The 19,515-nt window shown below is 48.4% G+C and overlaps 1 protein-coding gene and 2 long non-coding RNA genes across 4 annotated transcripts in view; 1 reads left to right on the top strand and 2 right to left on the bottom strand.

The window, feature by feature from the left end:
• Positions 1-19,515, top strand: part of HK1 (hexokinase 1) — a 69,594-nt gene that overhangs the window by 39,137 nt on the left and 10,942 nt on the right. The window contains exons 6-14 of one of the 2 annotated variants that reach the window (XM_082424438.1): positions 343-442; positions 556-739; positions 7,610-7,765; positions 10,185-10,418; positions 12,515-12,819; positions 14,203-14,351; positions 14,656-14,775; positions 16,132-16,227; positions 17,897-17,996. In XM_082424438.1, coding sequence (XP_082280564.1) covers positions 343-442; positions 556-739; positions 7,610-7,765; positions 10,185-10,418; positions 12,515-12,819; positions 14,203-14,351; positions 14,656-14,775; positions 16,132-16,227; positions 17,897-17,996 — 1,444 coding nt within the window. The remainder of the gene's footprint in view (positions 1-342; positions 443-555; positions 740-7,609; positions 7,766-10,184; positions 10,419-12,514; positions 12,820-14,202; positions 14,352-14,655; positions 14,776-16,131; positions 16,228-17,896; positions 17,997-19,515) is intronic. The other variant, XM_082424439.1, reaches the window with a different exon arrangement.
• LOC309642742 overlaps positions 1-19,515 on the bottom strand; it is a 335,590-nt gene that overhangs the window by 307,893 nt on the left and 8,182 nt on the right. The gene's annotated exons all lie outside the window — the stretch shown is intronic.
• Positions 3,081-7,191, bottom strand: LOC309642738. Its single transcript, XR_014253354.1, has 2 exons — positions 6,112-7,191; positions 3,081-4,401 (listed from the first exon to the last, which is right to left on the bottom strand). It is a non-coding gene; the product is annotated as an uncharacterized lncRNA (long non-coding RNA).

Below are 19,515 nucleotides of genomic sequence, written 5' to 3'. Positions count from 1 at the left end.
GTGCAGGGAGCTGGCATGGTCGAGTGCAGCAGGCCGGCGTTGCATCAAGTGCAGAAGGCACATGGATGCAGTGGGGTGGTTTGCACAGGGCTGTGGCTCTGTGAGTAAAATCCATTCTGAAAAGAATCTTAAGCCAGATAATGGAGGGCACCTTGCTGTCTCCACAGCGTGATCACTGCGCTCTAATCCAGTGAATTTGAGTGCCAGCAGTAATGAAAGCAGCACCGCCCACAGGGGCAGTGGCGGCTGTGAAAATAAGAGCCCTCCCGCCAGGCTGTCTTGAAGCTTGTGATCTCTGCTCCATGTGTGAGTGGACGGTGACACCCCCTTTTCTCCCCCAAGGACTATGACGCCAACGTTGTGGCTGTGGTGAACGACACTGTGGGGACCATGATGACCTGTGGCTACGACGACCAGCAGTGTGAAGTCGGCCTCATCATTGGTAACGCCCACCGTGTCCTCGTCCCTTCCTGAAGCCGGTGTTTCCAGAAGGCACCGCCTCCTCTCTCATGACTGCGTGCGGTCACAGCTTCTGATCTCGTCTCTCTCTCCAAGGCACGGGCACCAACGCGTGCTACATGGAGGAACTGAGGCACATCGACCTGGTGGAAGGCGACGAAGGGAGGATGTGCATCAACACCGAGTGGGGGGCCTTTGGGGACGACGGGGCCCTGGAGGACATCCGCACCGAGTTCGACCGGGAGATTGACCGGGGCTCACTCAACCCCGGGAAGCAGCTGTGAGTCCCACCCTTTCTAACTAGTCATATAGAGAACTTAGGGGACACTTAACGGAAGATTTGGGGTGGGAGGTGGGAGGGGCAGGAAGCCAGGTGATCAGAAAAGGAAAAGCCCATCAAGTGTGTGTTATCTCTCACTTCTTTGGAGAGACACACAGCTGTGAAGTCTGCAGCTTTAAAAGCGTATTTTATTTTATTTTTATTTTTTAATTTTTTTTGGCCACACGGTGTGGGTTGTGGGATCTTAATTCCCCGACCAGGGATCAAAAAGCATATTTTAAATGATTTTCTCTTTGTTTAATTGCACTGTGATTGTGTCCTTGTAAAACAGTTTGAAAATGAAAAGCACAGAGTCATTAGCACAAAGCTAAGGTTTAAAAGCGTTTCCATATGCCGTCCTCACTAGGGTTGCTGTTCAGGGTGGGAGAGGCCATCCGTTCATTCAGCACACATTTCTTGAACACTTAGGATGTGCCAGCTCTGTGCTAGGCTCCAGGGATACAAAGCAGCACCTTCCCTTCTAGGACTTAAGGTCTAGTTGGGGAGGGAAGTCACACATGCAAATACCTGTCATGCAGAGGAGTGGGTGAGAGCCACGTGAGTCGTGCAGACCTTGGAGAGACCTTCTTCCATGTCATGTATAGGCAGATGGGTCAGAGCTGATAAAGAACATCACATCAGGCTTCTTGGGCAAGTGGGTTTTGGCCTTGGGGAACTCTGGCTACAGAAGTATGAGTGATATTATTCAGGCTGGTGTGGGCATTGCTTCCTTTGAGCTACTTGTTTCCCGAAGTGCACACTCATATTTCTCTGTGATGCTAGCGTGCCGCCAGCTCTCTTTGATCGACCTCCCAGCAGCCTTATCCTGGAGTTGGATGCTGTCAGCCCGCTGGGAGATGTTCATTGACCCTGTTGGCTTAACAGCCCTTATCCTGTGTCGGAGAGGCACTGTCAGGGAGTTGATTCGTCATTTGGAAACCTATTTTACCTATTACCCAGGCTGGCGATTGGGCTTTCCACCTGAGTTAATGGAATTGCATAAATGGCCAGCCCCCCTCCACTGGGAGTTGTGGTAGTGAATAAATGAGGTCTCTCATGGAGAGAATTCTGAGTTCTTAGGCCGAGCGTCGAATATCTGCTTTGCATGCCGAAGCACCAACCAGCTTGGTAATAAAGAGCCCCAGCTCTGATAGCCAAATATTTTTTCCCCTCAATCTATTGACCTACCCCCCAATTCTAAAACCTGACCCCAGCTGACATGAAACTATTTACTGTGCCTGTTTATACATGTCAGTGGAGATCCATGCTTGATTATACTACTGCCTCAGGCCCCTCTGGGGTTATTCTGTACTATGTGGCATGTGTAACATATTACATCTCTAAAATCCTCAGATGTCCACGTTCCCAAGCACATATGACCCCAGGGGTTTCAGATAAGAAATTACGTACCTGTAGTTACTATCGATCACTTAATCAGAAGTCACCCTTCTCAGCAGAGCAGGTAGGGCAGTTACCTGTGATAACTGAGCAGATATGGCCCAGGCCCTTGTCTGTTTCCTTAGCCTCAGTGTAGGGATCCTACATGGCTTGGGTGGAAACCTGGATTCTCTGCGCTCCATTTAGACGTAATTCTGAATTTCTCTAAAGGGCTGAACCATATCCTCAGGCTGAACTGTGAACTGAGGTATTGCTAAATGCAGTAAACATTCTTGGAATGGTGGATGGATAGGGGATGGATGCAAGGATGGGTGGATGGATGGATGGGGGAGTGGAAGATGGATGGTGGGTGAGAGGTGTAGCTGAGTGACTGGGAAATGGGTGGGTGGCTAAAGAGGTAAAAGGATAAAAGAGTAAGAAGGGTGGGGTAAGGTCCATCTCCAATATGCTTCCCTGCTTACTGATTACCATAGGTCAGGTCTTGGTAGGAACAGTTCCAAAGAGATGACAGATGCTTGAGTTGTATCATATATTCCTAGAAATAGGCTATTGGCCAGAGAGTCTTTTGCCAAAGTAAATTTACCTGGTCTCTTAGATTTCTGCCTGATTTGGGGCGTCTTCCCTATGTCTTCTGTGCAATGCCAAGTTCTTCAAAGCCCTTTTGTTTTCCTTGTACAAGGGAAAGGTGTTTGCTTCATTTGACTGATGGGGAAATTAAGGCACTAGGATACGGGGATAGGACAAAGCTGGCCCAAGGCTCTTTGTTGAGGTTTAATCTGGGTTAAGTTTGGGGTTTTCTGTCCTGTTGGAAAGTACATGTTTTTCATAGTGAACTTCCAGAATGTCTAAGAGGCATCTCATCATTTATGAACAAAAATCATCAAGGATGGTCTAGAGGAATGTTTTTCTTTCTTTTTTTTTCAGGAATAGATTTTTTTATTTTAATTTTTTAACATTTTAAAAACTTATAGTACATGCTTCTTTATGTATTTAGGCTTTCTACTTCTTATGATAATTTTCTTTATTTATTTTGTAACCCAAGTATATCTTAGGTCCTGGTCTATGTAATAAAGTCTACGTAAGTCTCTGTAAGTTCAGATTCTGTTTCTATCATACATTTAATTTTGGCATCTGATGTATTAATTAGCCCCTTTAAGCCTCAGTTCATTTATCTTTAAAATGAATAGAAATAATACAATTATATCATATGGATGTTTGGGGATCATATAATCTAAGGAATGTAAAGCATTTAGCAATACCTGGTATCTGGTAAGCATTGACAAACTATTACCAAGTTATTGTTACATAAATAGTTTATCCTGAGCCATCTTGATCAATGGCACCACTGCTCAAATAGGAAGGTAACCCCCAAACAAATAATCTATATCAACATCTGTTTCTCTGCCTTTGACATTAATTAAAAAAATATTTACCAAGGGCATACTATCCTCAAGGTTCTGCTCTAGGCACTGTGGATATGGAAGTGACAAAATAGACTGAAAGGAACAAAAACCAAAACACACATACAACGCGTTTTCATGGAGCTTTCATTCTATTAACCTTTTAGAGAAATGTTTTTCTTTTCTTTCTTTTTTTTTTTTTAGGCCGCGGCACATGGCATGCAGGATCTTAGTTCCCCGACCAGGGATTGAACCTGCGCCCGCCACCGCCCCCCCCACCCCCGGCAGTGGAAGCATGGTGTCCTAACCACTGGACTGCTAGGGAAGTCCCCTAGAGCAATGTTTTTCATTAGAATTACCTTAAAAAAAAAAATAATTTTTTTAAAAAAGGGGAATTCCCTGGTGGTCCAGTGGTTAGGATTCTGTGCTTTCACTGCTGAGGGCCCAGGTTCAATCCCTGGTCGCGGAACTAAGATCCCACAAGCCACATGGTGCGGCCAAAAAATAAAAATAAAATAAAATAATAAAGAAGAATTACATAGAGCCCTTTAAAAAGCATACTGTCGCCCAGGCATCCTCCCGCCCTACCGACCTTCCCTCCCAATTCTGATTCATTTGGCCTGGGCTGAGGCCTGTCTTCAGGAGCCTAAAAGTGATTCCAGTTTTTAACCAGGGTTGAAAACATAGGTGTGTTAGCTCTTTGTAAAGGCTCTGTGTCCAGGTGAGCTCCAGCCCACTACGCACCCCCTCATCTGTTTTGACTGAAGTTTGCATTTACTGAGTACTGACCATACACGGCTGACAGGAGGGGTAGTGGCACAGTGGCTCCTGCCTTCACTGGTGATTGCTGCTTCAGGACCGCGGGGGAACGGCCCTGAGTATTCAGGAACCCCACCCTAGCCCCCAAGCTAGAAGGTCTCTCTCTAAAAGGGATCAGACATGGCCTTCCTCCCTGTCGCCCTCCGTCCTGGGCCTTTGTTGTTTTGGTCTCATACCTGTCTCCTACTGTAGGTGTCAGCCCTACCTTCTTTCATTTTAAATTCCCTGTCTCCTCTTCCTGTCTTCTTGGGCCTCTGGCTCTTTTTCTCTGTTTTGTCTGGAATTTTGAATCCCATTTCCCTGTGATTCCTTCTCACATCTTTCAAAACAAAGGAGACACCGCCCCACAAAACAGCAGTAGCAGTGATCGTAACAGCAGGAAGGTTTGGTCTGGAAAATTCTTTGGCCTGAATGGTGGTGGAGTAACTCCACTTCTTTTCAAGTCATCCCCCAAACACCTGCTTACTTACTGTGGCTCTGCCTGCTCCATGGAATCTCAGCAGCTCTAATCCTCATTAGGTGGCCACAGACCTCACCCTCCTTCTCTGTCCCTGCGCTGCCTGTCGGAGCAGACCCTGGCTGCCAAGGGAACTCCTGATCGGCGTGCAAGTCCTTGCTCTCCTGTCTGAATATGGTACCCCCCCAACCCTTCCCAGTCTCCCCCAGGCCTGTGCCCACCAGCAGGCAGTGAGGTTGCAACACCGCAGTGCTGCCCACCGGCCTGTGGTTGTAGGCATCCGACTGCTGAGAAGCAGATCACGACTTGCTTGGTTTCACTGGAGGCTCATGAGAAGTGCTGTTTCCTCGTTCTGCTGCTCTGACAGGGACTCTGGGGACTGAGAAAGGACAGGCTCCTGGCCTCGGGCTTCCTTTATCTGGAAAGGGGGATGGCAGTATCTATGCGTCTAAGACACCATCGTGTAGAAAGGGGAGCAGATCATTCTGAGTGTCTCCAGATGGCAGAGCAAAAAGCAGTGGGTAGAGTGGTGCCAGGCAGGCGGCTGAGTTTTGTTCATCTGAAGGGGGAAGAACCTTCCTATTGTCATACTTGCCCAACAGGGGGGCAGACCACCTAGAGGAAGTGAGGTGGAGGTGAACAAGCACAGGCTGGGTTAGGGGTGGGGCTAGTGGCTGCTAGCATGACAGTAATACAGGTAACATTTAATGATACGGTCCATGAGAGAGGCAGAACAGCACAGTGATTAGAGCATAGAACCTGGGGCTGGATTTAACTGGATTAAAAATGTGGATTTGCCACTTATCAGCCCTGTGACGATGGGCAAGTTATGCCTCAGTTTTCTTTTTTTAAAAATTTTCTGTAAACATGTTATGAATACTTTTTTAAAAATTTTTATTTAATTTATTTTTTTATACAGCAGGTTCTTATTAGTTATCTATTTTATACATATTAATATATATATGTCAATCCCAATCTCCCAATTCATCCTACTATGCCTCAGTTTTCTTATCTGTGGAATGGGGATAATGACAATGTCGATCTCATAGGGTTGTAATGAGGATGAAATAAGTTAATACATATAAGGTGCTTAGTTAAGTATGAGACACATAGCCAGGGCCACAGCACTCATTAATCGGGCACCGTAGCACTTTACCTATATCAATCCCTGTCCTCCATACAACAACCTTAAGGGTAGGCCCTGCCACGAGACCCATTAAACAGGTAAAGAAACTGAGGCCCAGAGAGGTAAGTAGCACAGTGAGTGTCAGGGCTGGGGTTAAGCCCAGGCAGTCTGGCTCCTGTCTGCTCTGAGTCTGCAGATTAGGCTGCACAGAGGCCGCTCCCACAGGTGTTCGGGGCAGCAGCTGGGCAGGGTGGCCAGGACTCAGGAAGGTGCTCTCCTGCCAGGGGTCCTCAACACAGCTGTGGCTGGGGAGGTCCTGTCTGGTCCTGTCCACAGCAGAACAATGAGAACTAGTGTTTCTCGGCACCTTGTTTTGGGGCTAGGGAGGGCCGCGTGCTCAGGTCCCAGCAGCACCCCTGGCTCCTGGGCCTGGCTCTGAACAGCACAGATCGTTTTGCTGTGTCACAGCCAGCTCTGGGTGTGCCAGCTGGGCTCCCTCAGAGGAGAGGCTGGCTGCCCGGATGTGGACCTGCCTCTGATCTGTCCTGCTCAGGGCTTCCTCCTGGCCCTTGGTCAGCCAGGATTCGGGACCTGGATCTGGCTCAGATATGTCGTCGAGCCCCAGTCCCTGGCGGCCTCTCCCCTGCAGTGTTGGGCTCAAAATGCTGTTGCAGCCACAGAGCCCACACCTCCCACCACACCTCCCAGGGGAGGCAGGAGAGCGGATCCGCTGTGACTGGCCTGTGGCTGAATGTGGCCGGAGCAGTAAGATGAGCCGACTGGTTTTAAGCTGCTTGGAGCCCTCTCCTGGAGTGTAGGGGCCGGTCACTGGGGAAGGAGTGAGTTCCCCAAAGCACGTTCCTGGTCCTTTTGGCTGGAGAAGATCATGGATGCCAGGGAGGTGACCAGTGACAGAGGTCCCATGGGGAAAGGCTGCATTTCAGCCCTGTCATCTTTCCTCGGGGAAGACATTTTCCCTTTCTGAGCTGGGAAATGGAGAGAATACTTCCTGGCCACCTTCCCACAGGAATTGGCGAGCTCCCTGATAGGGTGATGAAGATGAAAGCCCTTTAAAAAGTACAGCATTGGGAATTCCCTGGTGGTCCAGTGGTTAGGACTCTGCGCTTACACTGCTGGGGCCCAGGTTCGATCCCTGGCCGGGGAACTAAGATCCTGCAAGCCGTGTGGAATGGCCAAAAAATATAAATAAATAAATAAATAAATAAATAAAAATAAATAAAATGAAATAAAAAGTAAGGCATAAAGTTTTGCAAGAGATGATCATATTCTGCTCATTTCTGTCTGGGGGCCTTCTCGTCAACCCCAATCTAAATCCTTATGTTTCCCCTGCCTCCAGGCAGCCTTCCCTGCCTGCCCCTGCCCCTTGGTGCTCTCCTCCTGTTTCCTACCCTGGGGGTGGGTGTGGGGTCCGGATGACCCCTGTTCCCCCGCTGTGTGCTCGCTGTTTGATCACACAAGTGTGTGGTCTTGCCTGCCAGTGAGAATGTGAGTTTGTGAGGGGTTGGGCCATGCCTTCCTCTCCTTTTGTGTCTCTCGCACCCTTTAAGAGCTGCCCCACTGGTGGGTACGTAAGAAAGACTGACAAGTGCCTGGGCGCTTTTCTCCTGCAGGTTTGAGAAGATGGTCAGTGGCATGTACATGGGCGAGCTGGTCCGATTGATCCTGGTCAAGATGGCCAAGGAGGGCCTCTTATTTGAAGGGCGGATCACCCCGGAGCTGCTCACCAGAGGGAAGTTTAACACCAGTGACGTGTCAGCCATTGAAAAGTAGGTGCCTCCCCTCAAGGCTTTCTGGGGGTGTGGGGCAGAGAAGAATGACAGGTCCCTTGTTACCACTTAAGTCCTGGTTTGCTGGGCTTCTCAAGAGTGTCAGGGCTTTCTGGGCCAGTCTCCCCTCTCTCTTAGCTCACCCATCCTGGGCTGCTTTCCCTGTGGGCACCTGGTGGCATTAAAGAGCCATCTAGTTAGTGGCAAATGCTTTGTGGATGGTTTAGTTATGAAAGTAGCCTCTTCTCCTTCACTCCGCACCACACACACACCCACACACACCCACCCCCACCCACCCCCCCCACACACACACCCCTGATTAGAATCCTGGTGGTGAACAGGAGCTGACTGAGCCCGGACCCGGTTAATTCCCCCTTGGGATATCAGGACCTTCTCCAGACAAAGTTCCAGGGAAACCCAGTGACCTCAAGATCATTAGGTGTTCCCTGAAAAAAGGGTTCTGTGACCAATAGGATTTGAAAATACTTAGAGAAGTACAGTATTCATTAGCATATTAAAGAAACCCCAGTTCACCTCGGTTAGCTGGTCATTTCCCAAAACTCCCTTGTGCCTGAAACACCCTCTGCCTCCTCCCTCCCGACTCTGGCTCGGCCCCTACATTCTCTCACTTGTTCACTGCCACAGGTGTTCCCTGGCACAAGTTTGAGAAACATTGGTTAACAGATGAGACAGGACAGATAGACATAGAAGGACAGAGTCCAGCCAGCCACCCGGCTGCTACCTTTTGGCCTCAACATAAGAAACCCAGACTTCCCTGCCTCGACTATTATTTGCAGGCCTTGGGTGAACTTGATGCCAGGCAGTTTGGTTTAGTCAGGCGGCTCCACGTCTGAAGGGCTCCTGTCCTGTGGCCAGTTCCGTGCGCCACCAGGTTCTGTTCCTGGTTCAGGAGACCCCACGTAGCCGTGCAAGGCCACCTGTTTAAGGATAGGGCTAGCTTGGTGCCAGAAATGCCCTTTCATTTCCACACGAGGCGGTCATCCCACCGCCCCTGCTGTGGTCCTAGAAATTCAGAGCCAGTGGCCTCATAGCTCTGGCTCCTGGGAGAAGATGCTAATGTAAGTGGAGAGGGGTTTATCTGAACTTACTCTTATTTCCCATCCAAGTCCTGGCATTTGTCCTAGGATCTCTCCTTTAGGAGCAGTTGGTACAGAGCTACAGTCAATAGGGAGGCACAGTACTGAGTTTCCAGTCGTCTCTCTTCTCAAGTCACCCGATCAACTATTGGGGGGGGGGGGAGCAAGAGGCTCATGGTTTGTCTTCAGAATCATTGACAAAGTCAGGAAATGCCTGCCTTCCTCTGGGCCTGTTTCTGGTGTTGGCTCTTAGGTTACCAAGAAACAAAACCCACTTGAACTAGCTCAAGAAGTCATCTATATTGTAATAAAGTCTATCTCAAAAAAACCTATTAAAAACATCTTACCAGTGCAGATGTTGGAAGCATTCTCTTTGAAATCAGGAGCAAGACAGTATCACCTGTTTCTATTCAGCACTGTCCTGGAGCCTTAGCCAAATGTTTTTTAGGAAAGAAAAAGAAATTAAAGGCATAAGAATCAAAAAAAGAGGAAGTAAAACTGTCATTATTTGCAGATGGTATTTGTTTGTATGGAACACCAAAAATATCTAGACAAGTGATTAGAATAACAGGAGAGGTTAGGAAGATATCTGAAGATAAGATACAAAAATTAATTATATTTCTATATATTGACAGTAATTAAAATATGTATATATTTTAAAATCTTCTATTTTAGAATATTTTTAGACTTAAAAATTGCAAAGATAGTACATATCCCTCACCCAGTTTTCCCCACTGTTAACATTTTATCTTAATATGGTACATTTAAAATATGTGTGTGTGTGTGTGTGTGTGTGTGTGTAAAGAATATGTATATCTTCTTTTTTTTTTTAAAGACCACATCTACAATAGTAATAAAACTATACCCTGGAGTGAATCCAGCAAAAGATATACAAAGCATGTATGTATGCAGCAAATTAAAATTTGACTGGAAGACATCAAGCAAGAATGTGTAAGAATGCAGGGGCAACTCACAGACCCAAAGAGCAGGAGATTTCCCCCAGGCCTCCTGGGCACTGAGCCCTGGGGTGGAAGCATCTATTTCTTCACCTGTTCAGGGCCCATGTGGTCTGGCTTGTTCACTTCTCTCCGTTTGTCTGACATGTCATAACCCAGCCTAGTATAGTTTTTCCTCTTGCTGCCTCCTGACTTCTTACGGAGGAGACCCTTTCTCAGGCTCTCCTCAGGCATTTGACTGCCTTCATCCCATGTCGTACACACGTGGTGAACGGTGAGTTCACCTCTCCAGAACCTTCAAACCTCAGTGCTTTGCACTGCCTGCTGTGGTCCTTAACTCGCAAGTATTGGCCTCTGACCTCACAGGAATAAGGAAGGCCTCCACAATGCCAGAGAAATCCTGACCCGCCTGGGAGTGGAGCCATCTGATGACGACTGTATTTCGGTCCAGCACGTGTGCACCATTGTCTCGTTCCGCTCTGCCAACCTAGTGGCAGCGACGCTGGGCGCCATCCTGAATCGTCTTCGAGATAACAAGGGCACGCCCAGGCTGCGGACCACGGTTGGTGTCGACGGGTCTCTTTACAAGACGCACCCACAGTGAGTCTGCCCTTTGCTATAATTGGCACGCAATACCCGCCTGGGCTAAGGACTTTCTCCAGAGGGCAGACTTTTGCACCCAGTGAAGGTTTCTGGCAGACAAGACAATATGTAGTTCTGGGCAGAAAGGTCAGAGTTGCCCACCTGGGGAAGTATCCAGCCCTCAGCTGATTGCTGCTGGTGTTGCTTCTGCACTGCACTATCATCTCTCCTCATTTCGTAAGTCTTGTTAGAGATTTCTATAGCTGCCAGGAGCACTGGGTGGAATATGTCTGCATCTTGAATTCTCTTGCTTGTCTGCGTTTCATCAGGGACCTTCATCCTCACTGTAGCTCGGGTCATAGGTGTAGTGCCCACATTCCTATTTTAGAAACTCCGATGAGTTTCTAAAGCCCCTCAAACCCTCAGATAGTACTTTTTAAAAATGGGCAACTTGTTGATGCTTTGCATCTGAGAGCCAGAGAGAGATTAAGTTGTTAAGTGGTCCCCATTGATGCTGCCTTCTTGTCTATTGGACGCCTTATCATCAAAAGCCTTCTGTGGCCACTAAGAACATGGCCTGAATCTTTTAAAAAGGCTAAAGGTGAATTCTAAGTCTTTATGTTCTGAGTTTTAACAATAACTGCCTGTGACATGATTTTTTTGTACAGGATCTCAGATATTTCTCCCATTGTATGTATAATGTGCCTGTGAAGTGGCCTTGCAGATACTGTGCCTTAATACCCAGTTCTAGTAACAGTTAAATAAAGATCGACTTAAACTGAAATAGTTCAGTGTTGCTGAGGGGATAGGGTTTGAGCTAGTTAGCTGCTATTATCTGCCAGGTTCATAATTTTATTTCTTTATATTCTTAGAGTTCTTGTAAAATTCTTGATAATGCAATTAGGCATCTTTTTTTTTTCTCTTTTTTGTTTTTTAAATTTCTTGGCTAATTTTTGGACAAGACAGCTTAGGGATTTACATCACATTAAAATAATTTTCTACTTGCGGTAAAATACACATAATATAAAATTTACCATCTTAGCCATTTTTTGAGTGTACAGTTCAGTACATTTTAGTACATTCACACTGTTGTGCAGGCATCACCACCAGTCATCTCTAGAACTCTGTCATCTGCAACATCACATTTTAAAAAATAACTTTGATTCAATACTGATTATTTCAGGAATAACATTTTTGGTGTAGAAACTTCAGATAGTTCAAAAAATTACAAAGAGAATAGAAGTCATTGTTAATCCCATCCCCTGGAGTTGACCGCTGTTAACATTTTGAGGTTCCGGTTTCCCAGTTTCGCATGGCAGGCAGCCTTCTGTACTTACAACAGACCACAGACCTGGAGAAAGTTCTGTGTCTCACTGAGTCCTGTCCTAAAGTCCTCTTCTAACCACTAAAAAATATCCCTGGTCTTGGGGGCTGGGGGAAAGGGCCAAGTGAAAATGGAAAACAAGAGCAATTCTTGCTTGATTGAGCCCTTGCTCAGCGCCAGTTATTCATCGAAGATTTGATGAACTCACTGAGTTCCCACCACATCACTGTCAGCCAGATGCTGTCATCCACAGTGACTCCAAGGCTAAGTAACGGGACAAGGTCCCCTGGTATGGAAGTGGGGGCACTCACCCTGTCTCCTGGTCTGACTTTTAAACACTGGGCTCTTTCTTGACCACTGTGCTGTATTATCTCCTTGTTATGGTGGACAACATTTTTTTGGACCCTGAATTTTCTGTATTTGATATTCTTTTTTGTTTGTTTGTTTTGGCCTCGTGGCATGTGGGATCTTAGTTCCCTCACCACGGATCAAACCTGTGGTCCCCTGCAGTGGAAGTGCAGAGTCCTAACCACTGGACCACCAGGGAAGTCCCTCGATATTCATGTAATAATGAGAGCCCTCTCTTTTTATGTGTCACTGTGGGTGATTTCAGTTTTCCCTTTTTACCTGTCTGCATTTGGTAACTTTTCTACAGTGGATGTGTTGTGTGACTGGAGTAATGCGGAAAGCAAGTGTAGAAAATGGAATTAAGGTGTGCAAGAAGAGAGAAAGGGGTCCTAGAGGTCCCTACAGTCCGGCTCAGTCGGCTCTTGTGGCCTCCCCACCCCAGGTATTCCCGGCGTTTCCACAAGACCCTGAGGCGCTTGGTGCCCGACTGCGATGTGCGTTTCCTCCTCTCGGAGAGTGGCAGCGGCAAGGGGGCTGCCATGGTGACCGCGGTGGCCTACCGCCTGGCTGAGCAGCACCGGCAGATAGAGGAGACCCTGGCCCACTTCAGTCTCACCAAGGATATGCTGCTGGAGGTGAAAAGGAGGATGCGGGCTGAGATGGAATTGGGGCTGGGCAAGCAGACGCACGACAAGGCCGTCGTCAAGATGCTGCCTTCCTTCGTCCGGAGCACTCCTGATGGGACAGGTGAGGACCTCTGTTGGGGGCTGACATGCCCCTCCTGCTTCTCATACCAGTGGCCGAGTCACGGTGGGGCTGCAGGGTGGTTGGCTTCTCCAGGGAATGCTTTACACTGGGGTGGCATGATTTTGGCAAGAGCTAGAAACTCACTCAAACCTCTCTCTTCCATTTTTACCACCGACTTGCCGTGTGTGTGACTCTAGGCAGTCGATTTCCCCTGGTCCAGCCTCCCAGGCAGACGCTGTCTCTAAAACCACAGCCCTGTTCAGAATTAAAAAGTGTTATTAAGAGAACAGAGCTGGGCAGATCCCGAAGCACTGAGATTGCTGTAGGGCCTCTGATAAACACAGGAAGGCAGAAGAAGAATAAACACTCACTGCCCCCTTCCTAGGTCCTGGTGGAGAGGCACACAGAGGCCTGGGGATTGTTACACCCGGGCAGATTGGAGCTCAGCGTCCAACCCCGTACTGCTGACCTTGCTGGTCCTGTTGGAGCTGAGCACTGGGGGGGGGTTGCTGATGACTGTTTGTGATATGAGTATGTCCTATGTGTAAGCTACTTACTCTTGCATTATAAACCACCCTGAAACTTAGTGGCTTTAAACAGCAACCACTTATTGTTGCTCAGGGGTCCCTGGGTCGGCAACTTATCGTTGCTCACCTGGGCCAGGCTTGGCTGATCTTTCATTCATGCGTCTGCAGTCCCTGGGGGACTCTCCCTTACACGTCCAGCATTTGTCTGTCAGCTGGGGTGTAGGAGTGCCTGGCCACGTGTCTCATCCTCCAGCGGGCCGCCGGGCTTGTTCACATGGTAACAGCAGGGTCCACCAGGGAGAGGGAGACCTCAAAGCCTCTTGGAGGCCTAGGCTGGGGCTGGCTCAGCTCTGCTTCTGCCACACTCTGTTGGCCAAAGCAAGTTATAAGGCCAGGCCAGATCCAAGGGGAGGCGGAAATAGATTCCATCTTTTGACGGGAAGAACTGCAAAGTCACTTTGCAAAGAAGCCTGCATACAGGGAGGAGTGACTGTGGCCATTTTTGCAAACACTCTACACATTGACATATATTATTAATTTTTATATGAGGTTCACTAAGATCAGGTCATTGTTGCCAGGCTTTTTAATAGCCTGGTAAAATTTATTTGTTTACTGTGACAGATGGTTCATCCATGGGGCCTTTTGTCCTTCTAGTGTGGCTCAGAGGCTGCGGTGGTCATGAGTTGGTGCCCACCCTCTCTGAGCCTGGGCTGTGTGCTGAGGGAAGGCTTAACAGCTTCTCCCCTATATTTAATATGCGGCTTCCTCCCTTGAAAGTCTGAAGTCTTGGGGTTACTGGCTGCCAGGAGGTAATACTAACTCTTCTTGACCTTCTTTATGTTCTTGACCACAACAGAGCACGGTGATTTCTTGGCCCTGGATCTTGGAGGAACGAATTTCCGCGTCTTGCTGGTGAAAATTCGCAGTGGGAAAAAGAGAACAGTGGAAATGCACAACAAGATCTACGCCATTCCCACGGAAATCATGCAGGGCACTGGGGAAGAGGTGAGACAGTTTTGCTTTTACACCACCATGGCATATGTGCGTCACAGACCTGGCCAGTGGCATCGTTGGGCCCCAGAACCTGCATGTGATACATGCCGCTGTGCAGTTGTGTCTGTGTGGCCCGAAAGCATCAGGTACATTCAGCCATGCTGGGCTTAGGATGCTCAGGGGCTGGGAAGATACTAGGGAGGGGGGCTTGCTCTGCATGTGTCGGGGGCGGGTGTGTGTGTGTGTGTACTTGCATGTATGCACTGAAGGTATGAAACTAGAAGGTACATGAGTAAGCCCTTCTTTTCTCCTAAAGCTGTTTGACCACATCGTTTCCTGCATCTCTGACTTCCTGGACTACATGGGCATCAAGGGCCCCAGAATGCCTCTGGGCTTCACGTTTTCGTTTCCCTGCAAGCAGACGAGCTTGGATGCGGTGAGTCTCCTTTTTCCAGGCATCAGACATCGGGCGGCGCTGACTGTCCCTTGGCCAGTGTGGGTCAGCTCTTGAAGCCTCCTCCAGCCTCTGTGTCATCCCTCGATTCTGGGACAGCTTAGCTGTCACAGTGGGTTGACCCAGGCCTTACGCCACACCCTCCAGTACATCTTAAGACTCTACTCTTCTTTTATCATTTAAAGCATTCACCTCTTCTGGGAAGCCTTCTGGTCCTCCAGGCAAAAAGAATCTCACCCTCGTGAGTGTTCCCTGTTTCCTCGAACGTTGCCTGGTTATAGCACTTCTTACACAGTTTTTAGTGATCTTTGGTGTCTCTCTTTTCTGCGATGTCGTATGCTCCTTGAGCCGAGGACCTGTGTTCCCCACAGGCCCTAGCACAGTGTGCTATCAGAGAAGATGCTTAATAAATGTTTATTCAATAAATGGAATGAACCAGGGCTCAAGGTCAGGGCTTGAGCATCTGCTGAGGACCAAGAGCTGGGCACACAGGTCCTGCCCTCAGGAAGCCGCCAGTCTAGTGGAGCATCCCAGCCTACTCCAGCAACACCGGCACCACGCTTAGGGGTGTTGGCAGGCCCGGGGGGATGTTCTGTGTGGAAGGGAATGGTTGTGCAGAATCATGCGGGCGAGACCCATCCTCTGTGTTCCGCAGGTAGAGGTATGGCCAGGGAGCAGGCCCTGGTGTTGGCACCACATCACACGGGGCCTTAGGCCAGGGTTTGAGGCACGTGATTGGCAGCACTTGGCAAGCTGGGCAGGGCCACCTGCCTCTGGAAGCCAGTTAATCCAGACACAGTGCTGACTCGGGTCTTTTTCCCTCTTAATAACTCTTTTGGATCTCAACAGGTGGATCCATATAAACTTGGGTTTTGCAGTTTTTAAAAGGTCTGGTGATTTTTAAAAGCAGTTCACTTATACCGTCATCATAGTGAGTACACACCTAGCAAGTGTATACACTACAGTCCAATCAAACCTAAAGTTTACTTTAGGTAGGAGCAGTGTTACTAAAAATTTGCATTTCTCCACTTATGTTTTTGGCAAACTGTTCTTCAGAGGAACTAGTTGGTTATACCACGGGCAGCACCATTAACTTTCTATGCCTCAGTTTTTCCATCTGTGAAGTGGGGATTACAAACCAGACCACTGTGAGGACAGTGAGAGGGGCAGGCCTGCGGAGGACTCTTTGTATTTTATTGGTTTGTGCCTCAGATGTTCCAGCATCGTCTCACTGTAAATTCTTAGCAGGTGTTTACTCTGGAAGGAGGGGTTGGGATTTTGTATTCTGCCTAGAAGGATTAATGACACAGGACTCTCCCACTGCCCTTCCTATTGCAGGGAATCTTGATCACCTGGACGAAAGGTTTTAAGGCAACTGATTGCGTGGGGCAGGATGTAGCGACCTTACTGAGGGATGCGGTAAAAAGGAGAGAGGTAACTATTAAAAGGATGTTTTTAAAAATCTTTCCTGTTTCTTTCAGGTTATAAAAATTGTACTTGCTCAGGAATTCCCTGGCAGTCCAGTGGTTAGGACTCCGCACTTCCACTGCAGGGGGCATGGGTTCGATCCCTGGTTGGGGAACTAAGATCCCACATGCCACTCGGCAGCCAAAAAAAAAGTACTTGCTTGCTGTAAAGAATTCAAACGATGCAGAACCCTGTGACAAGGGTATTAAGGTTGCCCCAACCGATGGCAATAAAAGAGAGCAGAACAGTTTTGTGTGTTATTAAAGGATAGTTTAAGGAATGTAAAATCATGGCTCTCCTCCAGCTCAAAAAAGGGAAAAGCAGCCCCGACCGTGGGGCACAGCCTGGCACTGCCGCGGAGCACAGCCGTCATCACAGCCCCCTTGCGACCGCGATGGAATCAAATGAGCAGGAAGCGCTGCGTCGTCGTGGCAGAACTTGGCACGTGCTCAGAGATGGCCCTGCTTCCTGACAGCATCCAGTCCTGAGCAAAACCCCACTTCTTAGAACCCTCCCTAAAACCACCAGCACAGGCTCAGATCCTATAACTGTGCTTTCTAGCACTTTCTGACACGCACCATGGGATGTGTTTGCCCGTGTTGCAACCAACCAGTCAGGAAGCGCAGCTTTGTCCACTGTGGGTATGTTTCTGGTGGTCTTTGGCTGGAGGACATTGACTGACAAAATATAAAATGAAAAATTCTGAAGTTTTTATTTAACTCATTAATTAATGAGGGAATCAGTTAGAAGTTAAAAAAAAAAAGGTCCATTCAAGTGTCTCCAGTTCAGAAGAGCAGATTAATATACACAGGCAGTCAGGAAGGCTGAAATGAATGGGTTGGAAGAGGGGTCGATTGTTCCTGGAAGAGTGTGCTAGACGACAGCTAATATTTCATTGAAAAGAAACCTGATGCCCTCTTTTTGCCCATTTCACAACTCTTAATCTCAGTGTTCTTCCAATGTACTTTCCATGCATATACCAACACACATTTAAAAAATGGGAGTCATACCATGTATACTATATTACAGCTGGCTTTTTTCACTTACTATAAAACAGCAGTCTTTCGTATCGCTACATAGAGGCCAACCTCATTCACTTTCTTGGCTGTGCAGGATTCCAGAGTTTGCCCGAACCAGGCCTTACATGCCCCTTTTGATCTAGATTTGGGTTGTTTCTCCTTCTGGCTCATATAAGTCACGCAATAAATACCCTTGTATGTGCCTTTGTGTACCTGCATGTTTGTCTCCAAAGAACAGATTCTGAGACATAGATTTGGTACTTCCATTTTGCCCTCTGAAAGGCTGTAATACTTTAACCTGCCAAGAGAAAGAGCTACTTGGACATTGTCCCTTGTCTCTTCTCCATTCTCCTGGGCTGCCTCTCTAGGACTCATTGCCATCTGTGAAATGGGTAGAATACTTCCTTTCTTCAGAGCTCAAGCTTCAGATACATCATTAATAGTAGATGTTTAGTGAAGAAGCATTTCATTACCTTTCACAGGCTGGTAAGGAAACTATTTCAGATGATGCACCAGCAGCTTTCTGACTGCAGTGCAGCAGAGTGACCCTGCAGAACTCAAGGCGGGCAGCGCTGTCCCTCCCCTAAAGCTAAACCTGTGTCTCTTTCTTTCCAAAGGAATTTGACCTGGACGTGGTGGCTGTGGTCAATGACACGGTGGGCACCATGATGACCTGTGCTTATGAGGAGCCCACCTGCGAGGTTGGACTCATCGTAGGTGGGTGTCCTGGAAGGTCTTTTTCTGGGGCAGGGTAGGCTGGGTTTTCCTGTTTTGTGGGGCCCTGAGCCAACAGCTCAGCCCTCGGTGTGAGACAGTATATCTGTCAGCACTGTCCCCTTAACCACCTCCAGAGTTTCATGACGGCCCGAGGCTGCAGGGCTCTCCAGGGGTTTCCCCTCCCAACACCCAGCCCACGAGGCTTCCAGCTGACTGTGAGCAGATTGTCAGGAACGGAGCTCTCCAGGAGTGCGGCCCCCAGGTGGCTCACACGCCCCGGTGGGCAGGGTGGGCGTGCTTGGAGCTGGCCTGGTCAGCAGGGCTTGTAGGGAGGGACCCGGGCAGGTGTTGCAGGGCTGGGGCCTATGGCTGGGAAGAAAGCAGAGCCTCCTCCTCTCCCGACTGTGGAGAAGGGCCAGAGGGCAGTCTGGGCACCATTTGGCCTTCAGCACCAGTGGTCCCAGCTGCTGAAGTGGGAGGCATATTACTGAACCAAAATCTGGGTCTGCTCACCTGTGCACAGTAAAGCCAATCTACTGACACTGGGTTGTGGTGAAGGAAAAGTGCAGCATTTTTTGTGTTATGTTATGTTTTTGGTATTTTGTGGGGGGAGCGGGGATAGACAAAGAGTTAGATTACCACAGGACCGAAAGGGCAGCGTTTATTGTGAGGTGCCATACAAGGAGTCCAGGACAGCCAACGCTCAGAAAGCCTGAACTCCTCCATACAGTTCTGCACAGCCTTTTTAAAGGCCAGGTGAGGGAGGGGCGTCTCAGGGTATGTGATCAGCTCATGCACAATTCTCTGATTGGTTGATGGTGAGGTAACTGGATGGTGTCACAGGGGTTAACATTATCAGTCCTTAGGCTCCAGCAGGCCTGGGGCTATGTTCTCAAGGTCATCAAGTAGCTAATATCTTCCATTTGGTGGGGGTTTTAGCATCAGTAAAACAACTTAGGAAATGTGCATCAGACACTATTATCTAGGTACTTCAAAGAGGACCTAAAGTAGAGGATATGGGAGAGGGGTCTGTCCCGGGAAGGCCCCATAGGGTCCTGCTCGGTTACAGGCAGAGGGATTATCTGGCTTTGCAGGTTGTTCCCTTATAATCCAAGCACAGTAGGGGTCTGGGCCTTGAGAGCACAAAATTCCGGAAGCTTCTTGATTTAGGCTACAAGAAAAACATTTGCCTAACTGATCCTGCTTCTAGTGCCAGGGATGCTGGGAAAAGGCCCGGTTTCTTAGCTAACACCTGCAGAGCATCCCTGGACGGAGAGAGTCAGCAAGCAGCCTGCTGCGTGGACCTGGGAGATTGGGAGAAGGCCCCAGCAGGCTGCCTTCCTGGTGCCAGGAAGACCTTTTCATTTGTTAAACCACTTTTGGCTCCTGTGGAAATTTAAAAAGCTAGGGAGCAGCTCTGGGTAAATGTTGTTTGGGGCCTGGCTTTGGGGCTCTTTGCTTCTTCCTTTCTTTTGCAAAGCTTTCTTTCTCCACCCGGCCCCTCCCTACCTTCTGCTTA

Source organism: Balaenoptera physalus (genome assembly GCF_965194825.1).
Source record: "Balaenoptera physalus genome assembly, chromosome: 14".
NCBI lineage: Eukaryota > Metazoa > Chordata > Mammalia > Artiodactyla > Balaenopteridae > Balaenoptera > Balaenoptera physalus.
This window is presented reverse-complemented; position numbering and strand designations above follow the sequence as displayed.